The following is a 13177-nucleotide window of genomic DNA, read 5'->3' as shown; positions in this document are numbered from 1 at the left end:
CAGTTGAAAGAGTAAGGAGGGTTGGTGTTTCCATCAAGTTATCCTTGCTCTTAGATCTTTAGCACTGGGAGTGTCATGACAGGCAGCCTGCAATGCTAGGGGCTGGGGGCTACTTGCTTTTGCCCATGTGTACTCTTCTCTCCCGGGAATAGTCAGCAAGGGCACTGTTGTCCATTAGGAGTGAGCTCCAACCTCTGGAAGCTTCCATGGGTGTGAAGGGAGATGAGAAGCAGAAACAGATAGTAAGACTGGCCAATGTGTCCAGAGAAGCATAGGCACTCGGTCTCCCCACTTAAACTTGTTAGAAAACATACACAAATCATTCCCATGGCCAGAATGTATCTTTCAAAGTCAGTTCCCAGCCCCATCAATCCTTGTAGGTTTCTGGGATGGGAGTGTGCTGTGTCCACACATTTCATGGGAGGGGGACCTGTATACATTTGTGGGAACAGTGTGCCATCCTTACCTGCACCATGTGCCCGAGTCACATCCGGGACATAGAAAACCCGAGAGAGCTCAAGTGGAACCACCAGCTCCCCCTCTCTTCTCCTCTTCACACTCCTCTTCCTCTTCCTCTTCCTCCTCCTCCTGCTTCTCCTGCACTTCCTTTTCCTCTATCACCAGGGTTATCACTTTGGCTCAGTGCCTGTGCAAATGTTCCGCTATTCCTAGCAATCTTCCACCTCCACTTCCCTTTATTTTTCTTTTCATAGAGGGTAATGCAGAAAGCAAAAGATCAAAAGGAAGAGGTAGAAATTGAGACACAGCAAGACAAATTACCTGCAGCACTGTTTCACCTCTCATGAAGCTGCCCCCCCACAGGTGGAGACTGGGGGCTTGAACTCATGTCCTGGCACATGGTAACAGATGTACTCTACCAACTGGATCACCACCTGGCCCTCTGTCTATTCTCCTGATGCCACACTTAATGACACTGCTGAAAATGTACTTGTATTGAACACGTATTTATGAAGTCAAAGGAAAGAACAGCAGAAGTATTTCCATTTTAAGAGGAAGGGGGCCTCCTCCCCATGGCTCTGCACAGGGCGTCCTTGACCTCCTTGTTCCTCAGGCTGTACACCACGGGGTTGAGCAGGGGTGTGATGACTGTATATGTGACTGAAATAAGCCTGTCCTGTGCTGGGGAGCTCTGGGACTTGGGCTTGAGGTAGATGATGCAAGCACAGCCATAGTGGATGATGACCACAGTCAAGTGGGAGGCACAGGTGGCGAAGGCCTTCTTCCTGCCCTCAGCTGAGGCGATCCTGAGGATGGAGGAGATGATGAGGACATAGGAGATGAAGACCAGGCCCATGGGCAGCACAAGGACACACACACTGACCACAAAGTTGATGATTTCGTTGACAGTGGTGTTGGCACAGGCCAGCTCCAGCATGGGCCTCACATCACAGAAGAAGTGAGGGATGACAGAGCCATCACAGAAGGGCAGGCCAAATACTGATGTCACCTGCACAATGGCCATGCCCAGGCCAAGACCCAGTGATGCAGAAGCCAACTGCACACAGGCCCCTCGGCCCATGATGAGTGAGTAGCGCAGAGGGTTGCAGATGGCCACATAGCGGTCGTAGCCCATGACTGTGAGCAGGAAGCAGTTGTTGATGCCAAAGGTGAGGTAGAAGAAGAGCTGGGTAGCACAGCTCTGGATAGCAATGGGCTGGCCAGGGCTCAGGAGACCACAGAGCATGCGGGGGATGATGGCCATAGTGTAGCAGGTCTCAGAGATGGACAGCATGCTGAGGAAGAAGTACATAGGTGTGTGGAGGTGGCGGTCCAGACGGATGATGGTCACAATGATGGCGTTGCCAGAGAGAGTCAGCAGGTACAAGGTCAGGAAAACAATGAAGAAGATGAACCTGTGCTGCCAGCTAAAGCTGGAGAAGCCCTCAAACAGAAACTGGGTCACAGAGGTGAAGTTTGGTGTTGGAGAGGAGAAAGGACTGAGTCTCCAAGAACTGGGCAAAAGGAAGAGAGACATGGTCAGGGAGCAGGAAACAGAATAGGCTGGGCCAAGGCCTTTAGTAGACATTATCTGTCCTAGTGAAGCTGAATGAGGGCCTGGTGCCCTGTGCTACAGGAAAGCAATCTGTCACATAAGCTTTGGCATGAAAGTCAATTGCTATTATTGCCATTGAAACAGCAATAAGAGGAAGCCATCTATTAACTCAGGTCAACCTCTCAGCCTTTTTTTTTAATATTTATTTTCCCTTTCGTTGCCCTTATTGTTTTATTGTTGTAGTTATTATTGTTGTTGTTATTGATGTTGTCGTTGTTGGATAGGACAGAGAGAAATGGAGAAGGGAGGGGAAGAAAGAGAGGGGGAGAGAAAGATAGACACCTGTAGACCTGCTTCACCCCCTGTGAAGCAAGTCCCTGGCAGGTGAGGAGCCGAGGGCTTGAACCGGGATCTTTATGCCAGTCCTTGCGCTTTGCACCATGTGCGCTTAACCCGTTGCGCTATCGTCCAACTCCCAACATCTCAGCCTTTTATACAGATGGAGATGGAGGAAGGGAGAAAGCCAGGAGCTAGATTTAAGGACAGTTATGTAGGGGCTGCAAACCCCCAAAACTTCCTGTCAGTAGGACCATGATTTCTCAAAGTTTCTCCAAGAACAAAGTCCAAACAGGTCCTAACTATTCTTATTATTTCAAAAGGGCAAACCAGCAGAACTGTCCCTCAAGTCATCTTTGTTTCCAAATATACAGCTTTAGCAAAATTAAAAATAAAATTTATCTATTTTAGTGAGAGAATTTTATTAATTAATTAATTAATTTTAATTAGAGACAGAGTCACCAGAGCACTGGTTTATGGTGATACCTGAGACTTCAGAGCCTACAGAGCAATCTTTTTGCATAAGCATTATGCTATCTCCCCAGTCCTAGCTTTAGCATATTAACTGCCAGAGTTTTAAGTTCAACCCAATTTAGGTCCCCTCCCTCCTCTAGGACCTCATCATCAGTTTGGGGAGGCTTGATTTTACTCTGAGCAGAGCCCAGACCACAAGCTCCTCATCTTGGATTATGCAGTGATTTGTCATGTTTCTTGCCTTTGTCTACCCTTATAGCGATATGACCCCAGGACTCAGCAATAAAGAGCAGAATGAGAGCTGATAGGGAAAACCGAGAGAAATTGAAAGACAAACATGTGGATATAATTACCCAGCCATTGAAGAGGAGAATCCTAGGCAAGAAAAATGTCCAGCTCTATATTCTTCCTCAACTTCTTCAGGAATTATCTCCCTAGAGACCTATAGAGGAATGGTGACCTGGGTAAGAGATAAAAGACTTCCAGTGTCCACGTCTTTTCAAGACTCAGAGCTCACTAGCAATACCTAATAGTGCTAAAGGTTCTAGAATGACTTTACCCATTCTGTAGCATATAGTTTCTAAACTTTCTTAGTCCTTCTCCAAAGCCTTCAGTGATCTGGAGACACAAGAAAAAGAGTCAATTCAATTAAATATTCTTCCTAGAAATTCTACATCACCTATCCTTCAAGACAAGGAAAATAAGGTTTGTTGGGACTCTACAGGTGTTTGATTTATCTCCTGGAGTCCCAGTAAAAGGCAACAAAGAGGATGGCATAAATCTGAGGTTATCCCTTCAAGGAGAGAACAGAGTTTCCTAGTGTGAGAGCAAAGATAAAACACATTCAGTTAAAGAAGCACCAGATGTCCTGTTATTTTTTTTTACTTCAGTTTTGCATATTTCAGACTACAATGGGGACCAAAATGAACCTACTCCATGTGAATGCAGAATTGGAGAATATATAGGGACAGATTGGACTTTGCCCCTTAAGCAAAATCTACTCCTGACAAAACTCATTTTGATTCAGCATTGCCTCCATCAGAAAGCTGAGATAATCCCAATTATCTCTTTCTTTTTCTATCCTGAAGACAGAACCCCTGGACCTGTCTCCTTGCTGCCCTGCTATGCCCATACTGTCTATCTCTACCCATGTTTGACCACCACCATCAAGATCTGTGATGGCTCATGATCTTCTCTCTCATCTCCCTTACTTTGGCAGACCACAGTCAGTCCAAGACTTCCTCCAGAATGCGTCATTCCTTAAAAGAAAAAGAAAGAAAGAAAGAAAGAAAGAAAGAAAGAAAGAAAGAAAGAAAGAAAGGAAAAAAAGAAAAGAAAAAGAAAATCCATTCATGGAGCTTTCCTATACACAATTCCTCCAATAGCCCCTTGACATTTGAAACACAAGAGTGAAACTGATTTGTAAGTTGAATGAAACAGCACTCTACGAGTTGCCATGGGTGTAAAATGGGCTAGTGCACATGAAGAGTTAAACAGAGCACTCAACACGTTGGGAGATTCTAATAAACAGAGGTCTTACTGGTGTTTATTTCTTGTTTTCTAAAAAGGAACCAGTTTTCATATCTAAAAGAAGTTAACTTGGGGTAAAGGGTTTTTGTTTGCACTCTAGAGTTTGCAAACAAGACCATAATCAATTCAGTTTTAAAATTATTTCAACTTTAGTTTGATAAATTCTATCATTTTCTTTCTCATTACATATATTGACTTCTTTCTACATTTTTTTCTTTATTTTTTGGATAGATATAGCCAGAAATTGAGAGGGAATGGGGAGATAGAGAGGGAGACAGACAGAGACACCTACAACCCTGATTCACTTGTGAAGCTTTCCCCTGCAGGTGGGGACTGGGGGCTTGAATCTGAGTCCTTGTGCACTGTAATGTATGTGCTCAATCAGGTGTGCCACTACCCAGCTTCTACTAATATTGGCTTTTTCATACTCTTTAAAATTCTTGAAATACATGGATCAGAGGCACACTCATTTGCCTCTGTTATCTCTACCTCAAGTGAACTAAGTAGAATAATATTCTCGGTTGTGCTTCTAATCCCCTTATTGAAGATGTCCAACAGTCTCTCTTTCCCTTCAGTTACAGCCTACCCCATGAATATTATATGGGAACTACCTCAAGGATATCTCGATTGCTTCTCTGAGTTTTAACTGGTAGCTTGAAACCCTTTACTAAAAATCAGTTTTTTTCATACTTGCACACTTGAGTTTTATCCAGGTTAATCTTGTAAGCTAAGGCCCTTTATTAGTTAAAAACACTGACTCAAACCTGTAGCTAGAATATTTATCTTCTTCCTCCATCAAAATATTCATTAGTCCCAAATTCTGACACCCCAAAATCTCTCTCCTGCCAGCATTCTGGGGAAGACCCAATAGAGAGAATAGTCAATAATGGGGTGAAGTGTGAGTGTGTTGAAGCTAAATCATTAGTCAGAGTAGGGTTACTCACCTAGGGAGAAGTGAAAATTAAGGAGAAAAAAGATGAGACAAAAAGCAGGGGGGATTAAGCTAGCCTGAAACTTCCTCCTATCCCCATTCACCCCATTCAGATGATGTCTTTGTCTGGAGTTTTAACTCTTATTCTTTTCTGTAGAATAAATATTAAAAAATAAGAAAGTTAAGCAAAACCTTCCCTTGAACTAATGATGGATGAGTATGCTATTTCCATATTATCTCCAGGGAAGAGAACATATTTATCTTATTGGTCTCTCATGTTTTTTAATCTACTATAAATAGTAAAAATTTGTTCCAAATCAGAGCAAAGCCACTTTTCAGTAATTCAGTGTCTAAAGTTTAAGATTATGTCAGCGTTAGGATTATATATTTTTTTCTTAATCATCGTTATGGCTTCACTATACCAGGGTGACTTTCTCAGATAGATGAAATAGATAGATAGGTAGATAGATAGATAGATAGATAGATAGATAGATAGATAGATAGATAGATAGATGAGGCTAAGCACAAACATGGGTTGTGTGCATGATGAAGTAAGCACAGCATGCTGATCTTGCTGGCTTTAAGATCAGACTTCTTTTTGCTGGTCATAAGATCAGATTTCTTTTTCTAGTGTTTGGAACAGGACCCAATTAAAGACTTCTGAAAGTTAAAAAGAACAAACAAACAAACAAAAAAAACAGGGCTGGATGGTGGCTCACCTGGTTGAGTACACATGTTACAGTGCCCAAGGACCCTGGTTCAAGCCCCTGGTCCCCACCTGCAGGGGGAAAGCTTCACGAGTGGTGAAGCAGGACTGCAAGTGTCTATCTCTCTCTCCCCTCTCTATTTCTGACTATCTCTATCCAGTAAACAAATAAAGATAATCAAAAAAATAAAAAAACACCTCTTCTCTACATTAGTGTATATACCTACACCTACAAAAATCCTAGAAATCACCATTCTCTTTGAGGAGTTATGTTTCCTCATCTCTGTCCCCTCCTAGCTCTTTCTGTATGACAGCTGAATATGTGCTACAACAGATATCTCCATTCTAGCAGATAAGAAAGTGAAACTCACCAATTGGTCCATTCCTGGGTCTTCTAGAGAGCTGTTCTCATCTCTCAGTTGGGAAATTTAGACTACTCTCAGTAATAGATGTGGCTTTTCCCTATGAGTTATAAATTATCTGCCACACATTTCTCAACTTTCTTCCTGAAATCATTCAAAATTCTCTAAACAAGTTGAGATTAGAGCACTTTGTAAACAAAACTTGTTATTTTACCAATTAGGCTATGAATTTCATCTGAAGTTTGCTACTGTCTTACTGAACAGAGCTCTGATTTAATACACATTCCCCCTTAACTGCGAATTTTTAGAACCAAACCCATTTCACACTTGAAAGACACTAGAAGGGAAGTGAATAATGCCTGTCCCAGTTTTTGAGTACCAGCTCACTGAAGTGGGCAACAGAGAACATTGCACTAAACTCTTCTTCACTATCACAGCCCTTCTTTTGGTTACAACAGTAAATCTCTATCATGAGGTCTCTTAATAAGATGCAAGTTATTTATCTCAGACTTCTGGGTCCCTCTTCCCAAAATATCACAGATAACTCTCAAGTGGCCGATAATAGTAGAAGATATCCAAACAGAGGTGTCATGAGACCTCATTACTGAGAGAGCTCATTTCCTCATCCTGAGGTTGTCAGTTTGGAGGATAGAGCTGACTTGTTTTTAGGAGAAATTTCTGGAATGAAAGTGATCACTTTCAAATTGAGATGGAGTGGCTATGTTGCTGCTAAGTCACCTATCGTGTTCTCTGTTCATTCCTCTGATATCATAGGGGACCTTAAGATATTTGAGAATGACCTTTCCTATGTGACAGAAGAGAAGAGAATTGTCAAATGAGGTATAAACAGAGCCCTGTGACCAGGCACCCAAGGGTGGACCTCAAGATAGTCTGACTTGAAGCCAACTCTAAGTCTCAGGATATCTACAGCTGTCTCTGAATCCTCAGTCCAATCTTGAATCCTGCTGATTGAATCATTATCTCCATGACTAATTTCTTCCCTCTATACTCTGCTCAATGCACCCACCAAAGTCATTATGCACAGTCTACCTAGAAGCTAATGAGTGTTGATAGCCTTAAAGTATATAAGCACTGATGCTCAATTGTCATATAGTATTAAGTCCTTAATAATTTTCTTTGCATTGGTTCTATATCTGATTAAATCATAAGTACTTTATGAAGAGATATACTCATCTTCTGGGCCATCAATGTACAGTACTACTAGTAAAAATAAGTACCAAGATATAATACTTGTGATTATTATACACTAGTTAATAGGTTAGTTTCCACTCTCACATATATATTAATTCACTGAATGCAGAAATAATTTCTTATTATAGCATTATTACACTTGTTTTCAGGAAAGTCCAGAGATATAATGTAACATTCCCAAACAGTGAGCTGACAGATGAGAAACCGTCAATTAAACCCAGGAAATTCATCTTCAAGAGTTGTATTGGATGGGGCTGGGCAGTGGTGCACCTGGTTATGTACTCATATTAAAAATGCACAAGGACCCAAGTTCAAGCCCCCAGTCCCCACAAGCAGGAGGAAGCTCCATGAGTGTTGGAGCAGGGCTCCAGGTGTCTCTGTCTATCTTCCTCTCTATCTCCCCCGCCCCTCTCAATTTCTCTCTGTCTCTATCCAATAATAAATGAAAATAAATAATAAATACTTTAAAAGAGTTGTGTTGGAATAATTCTGAACAAAAATTAATTATCAAAAACTGAAATTGTGTTTTGGTAATAGTAATAGTAATCTAAGAAAATAACATTATGGTAAAAAGAAAAGAAAAGAAAGTATTGGAGTAGTAGTTCTGCTTACCAATATCTACCTTCCATACCTGCCAATTTGATGCATATATATATATATATATATATATATATATATATATATATATATATAGAGAGAGAGAGAGAGAGAGAGAGAGAGAGAGAGAGAAATTTACCTGATCTGATTGTAATTATCCATTTGTGGATGATTTACAGCAATGTCAAGATACTTTGCAGGTCATCTTCCATGTACTACATAGAAGTAGTTTTCACTCAGAGATTCCTCCTAATACAAATACAGTGACATCAATGGTGGTATTAAAGGATGATGATGGTAGTGGTGGTCATTATTGAGCTTTCTATTTTAATTGTTTAATGTTCTATCTCTTCTTTTTAACCTGTCATCAACTTGAAGAATTCAAGGATTGTATTGTCAGGCTCAAATAAATTTGTAGTTCTATGTCTTCTTAGCACAGTGAGTCTTTTTTTTTACCATAACTTTGTATATTTCTTTGTCCCTTTAACATTGCTAGCCTAAACATCCATTTGTCTGATATTAAAACAACCACTTCAGCTTCTTACAACTACTGTTTGTATGATATATCTGCTCACATTTTCTTTCAGAGCACTGATCATGTCTCTTAGATAAAGTCAGGACTTATTTGGTGCTGGCTTAGAATCTTATGAAGATCAATATAAATGGTTTGAATTCATCTCATAGTAGTCCTGCAATTCCCAAACACTCTGGTTTACTGCTCCATTTTTTTCAAATATGCTATTTAGATTGGTAAACAGATCATTCTCTTCCCTCCTTCTGCTGAGTAACCCATTACAGCCAACACTGAGTCAGTCCCAAGAAAAGGCTCTGAAGTTGGTCCATGATTTGGTGTGAGCAGCTCTACCATAAATACAGTATGCCCAAAGTGTATAGTTTGTTTAGCACCTGAGATGAATAACCTGTGCTCAAAATGTGTTTTTATAGAGACTAAGACTGAAAACATTTAAAATGTATATATTCATTTATTAATGAAAAAAGGAAGTGAAGAACCAGAGCATTATTCTGGCATGTGCTGAGTTGGGGATCAAATCAGTACCTCACACTCATTTAAGTTCAGTATTATACCACTGAATTACTTCTCTGGCCACTTGAGATCAAGATCCATAATGTTCAAAGTGTTTATGTGTGGGCTGAGATTTATAGCATGTTGTTGATGTCACAGGGTCTAGCATCCAGGGTACAGGACTACCCTGTGGTTCTAGGCTTCCATGAGAGGATGGATGAGAGGCTACCATGAATTGTCAAGGTTCTTCCAGGCCCCAGAATCAGTGGGGAGGTTCTTCAGTGGGTAGATCACAGGATATGTGTGTGGAGACCTGGGTTCAATTCCTATCATCAAATAGTCCTGAGAGGTGTCCCGTCCCTGCCCTGCCCCATGCTTATAAAATAAATTAACCTAAAAATAAAATAGAATCACACTGAAAACTCCTCCAATTTCTGTGAAAAACCACACTTTGTTTCTCCAGATAAGTATTCTGAGAAATGTTTCCTGAGTCACTCTGAGCCCTGGTGAAAATAGGTCACCTGACCACGTATCTTTGTCATGGATATGGGGTTTGGTCTACTACACCCCAACAAGCCAAGACCATCCCACTTCCCATCATGTCCAGTTCCCATCATGCTTCATTGCAGAACCACAGCTGAGTCACCCTTTCCTTTCCACACTGGTTCTTCTCTAGCCCATCCTTCTACTGCATCCGGACGCTGGCAGAGCACCTCTGATTTGCTACTTGCCTGCCTAAAAGCTTTATTGGTCTTCATCCACCTTTCAGCCAGTGTGGGGTGTCATCTAATGTATCTGTCAAAAGGGCCTCTGAGCACCGTTTGGATTCCCTCCAAGCCATCTTGGAATGATTTTTACTCTAGATCTGTGGAGTCTTCTATACCTGTGCTTATCTCACCTTAAAAGAAGGCTCTAATTTCACTAGCTGACCTACAACCATCTTAATGATCCCAGATTACTTCCCCAGAAGAAAATTGAACACTTCACAGGCTGGGAAAAACCTCCATTTTGAGGGGGAGGCTGGATAGTGTCATACCCAGTTAAGTGCACATAGTACTATGTGGAAGGACCTGCGCAGTGACGCAGGTTTGAGCCCCTGCTCCCCACCTCCAGCAGGGACAATTCATAAGGGGTCATGCAGGTCTATCTCCACCACCCCCCCAAATTCTCTCTGTCCTATCAAATAAAATAGAAGGGGAAAAATGGAAAAAATGACCACCAGGAGTGGTGAATTGATAGTGCCAGCACTGAGCCTTAGCAACAACCCTGGAGGCAGAGAGAGAGAGAATAAGAGAGAGAGAGAATGAGAGAGAGAGAGAGGAAGGAAGGAAGGAAGGATGGAAGGAAGGAAGGAAGGAAGGAAGGAAGGAAGGAAGGAAGGAAGGAAGGAAGGAAGGAAAACTCAACTTCACCCCCCACCCCTGGTTTTACTGTGTGCTCTCATCAGATCCTACATTTTCTCTTATAGCATTTCTTTTCGTTTGACTTAATACACTGATCTGTGGGGTTTTGTTTCTTCTTTTATCATTTTTTTTAGATAGCAACACACAGGCAGAGGAGTGCAAGTGATCACAGCAGCAAAGCTTTCTTCAATGTAATGGGGGCCGGGCTCTAACATGAGTCACACACATGGCAAAGCAGCACACTATCCAGTTATGCTGTTTCACTGGCCCCAGTGAAATGGAGCCTGTGTGTAGACCTCACACTGCTCAGGGATACCTAATCAAGGTGGAGGGCTCCATCTCAGCTCAGGTTCCCCTGGACAATTGAAGTCCCTGGTCCAGAGCTCTACTGTTCTATATGGGAAATACTCTCTTAGGAAGCAAGAACATCCTATCTGGTGCCTAGTGCATTTGCACAGGCTGCAGCTTCCCAAGCTGATTCTCTTGTTCTAAGACACTGGAGGCAAGACGATGGTGCACCTCAAAGAGCACACATGTAACAATCTAAAGGACACATGTTCAAATCCTTGTTCCCCACTGGCATGGGCAAGACTTAGTGAGTTGTGAAGCAGTGCTACAGGTGTCTTTCCCTCTTTGTCTCTACCCACCCCCCCTTATCTATCAGTTTCTCTGTCTCCATCCAATAAGTAAACAAAACATATTAAATTTTTAAAAAGGAGATTCTGGTAGATTATCAAAGTCTTCCTCCTTCACAAGTTCACCAGGAGAGAACACGCTGACTAGCCCAGCTAAGCTTTCCACTAAGCGCATAGTGTCAAACATAATAGTGCTCATTAATATCTGTGGCTTCAACAAATGAAGGGATGCTGCTCAGACAGAAATAGGCATGTGTCTGGTCTTCTTGCTTCTTTTAGGTCCATTGGTATCTTAGAAAGTTCACTTTAGCTTCTATAACACAAGTTGCTCTTGAGATCCCCTCACCAAAGGCAAGGTTTGCTCCTCTAATTGCCCCTTTTCCTAACCAGCCCCTTGAGGTTTACCTCAGGCTCCCCCTATCCTCCCCCTGGAGTCCTAGAATGCTTCTCTAGGAGGATCTCTAGAGCCTTGGGCCCCCTGGAACCAGTTCTTCTCTGGGGGAGTGAACAGAGTTGCTTGGTGGGAAATTAAAATGCTTCTCCCTGGCAGGAAGACTTTGGAAGGAGGCTTCCTTGGGATAGGGTCTAGTGACCCCACACCCTAAGCTTCCTGCTGACACTCGGACAGAGCTGAATGCTTGGGATTTTCATGTTTTCTCTCTTACTGCCTTCTTGGAGAGGATCCTAACTCTGCTTTGGTTTCTCTTTCTTTCTTTCTTCCTTCCTTCCTTCCTTCCTTCCTTCCTTCCTTCCTTCCTTCCTTCCTCCCTTCCTTCCTTCTTTCCTTTCTTTCTTCCTTCCTTTCTTTCCTCTTTCTTCCTTTCTTTCTTCCTCTTTCTTTCTTCCTTTCTTCCTCTTTCTTTCTTTCTTTCATTCTTTCTTTCTCTTTCTTTCATTTTTAGGTCTCAGATGCCCCAGCAAGTAAGAGAATTTATCTCCTCTCTTTGCTAACTTTACAAGATGTAAGTACTTGTTGGTAGAAAGATAGAAGAGAGTTGGTCTTAATCTAGTTTTTCTTTATTTTCTCTCTTCCCCTATTTCATGGATAGAGAACATATTCTCTGCCAAGAGCCATTTGGATACTTGTAACCTCATTCATGGGCCACAGAAAATTATCAACTTATAAATGAGCACTTGGTGTTACTATGAAAAAAGTCTCTAGATTGACTAAACTTTTGAGTCCTTGGCAGGATGGGACCAAATGATTTCACAAGTTGTATTCAGCTTCAGGGCCACCTCCTGCTCTATATCTGGCACACTGGTCGATTCAACAGAGTAAAAACAACATATTCTCCCAAGTTTTATTTGTATACAGTGGAAGAATCTGAGCAGGCAGGAAATATAAATATGATTAGTAGAACTACTATAACTAAAGCAAATAATATAATATAATATGATATAATGTAATATAATATACATAATCCAAGAGGCACTGTCTGCATTGACACGCCGAGTGGCTTCTGAGTGAGTGAGGCTCACGTTCAGACACTTATCTGCCCACTGCCTGAGCCACACATCTGCACACTCCTGCCCCAGGTGTGGAGCCACTTGGCATGTCTGGGACTCACCTGGCATCACACCTGCTCTTATCAGTTGCAAAATAAGTCAGTCAGAGAAGCAGCATGTCCTTCTGAGCCCCAACCACCCCTCCCACCCCATCCTTAGAGGAGTGTGTATTTGATATAATTTATCCTCATAGGCCAGTGCACAGATATGTTAAACAAAAATCAGTTTGTTTTGGTTTCTAATTCTCTCAGAAACCTGTCAATCTGTCTACCTGTCCATCAACCTATCTATCCACCACATTCAAAAATGATGTGACAGTGTTCCTACCAAATTGAATTTACATTCAGGAAACTACTGGACAAGTGGCCTGTGGCTAGAATTTGTTCATCCCTGCTTTATAATCCACTCTTTCACTGCTTCACTGTGAGCATTTTCTTCCATTTAAAT

General features: G+C 41.8%; 1 protein-coding gene across 1 annotated transcript in view; it reads right to left on the bottom strand.

Moving 5' to 3' along the window:
- Window positions 1-6374, bottom strand: part of LOC103120221 (olfactory receptor 10J1-like) — a 44212-nt gene extending 37838 nt beyond the window's left edge. The window contains exons 1-3 of the mRNA XM_060197089.1: window positions 6363-6374; window positions 3384-3442; window positions 1447-1973 (exon numbers count right to left, since the gene is read on the bottom strand). Coding sequence (XP_060053072.1) covers window positions 1447-1973; window positions 3384-3442; window positions 6363-6374 — 598 coding nt within the window. The remainder of the gene's footprint in view (window positions 1-1446; window positions 1974-3383; window positions 3443-6362) is intronic.
- Between the last annotated feature and the right edge of the window lie 6803 nt (window positions 6375-13177).

This window comes from Erinaceus europaeus, chromosome 9, assembly GCF_950295315.1.
Source record: "Erinaceus europaeus chromosome 9, mEriEur2.1, whole genome shotgun sequence".
NCBI classification, from domain to species: Eukaryota; Metazoa; Chordata; class Mammalia; order Eulipotyphla; family Erinaceidae; genus Erinaceus; species Erinaceus europaeus.
The sequence above is the reverse complement of the archived record's forward strand: the minus strand, read 5'-3'. Positions and strand labels throughout refer to the sequence as shown.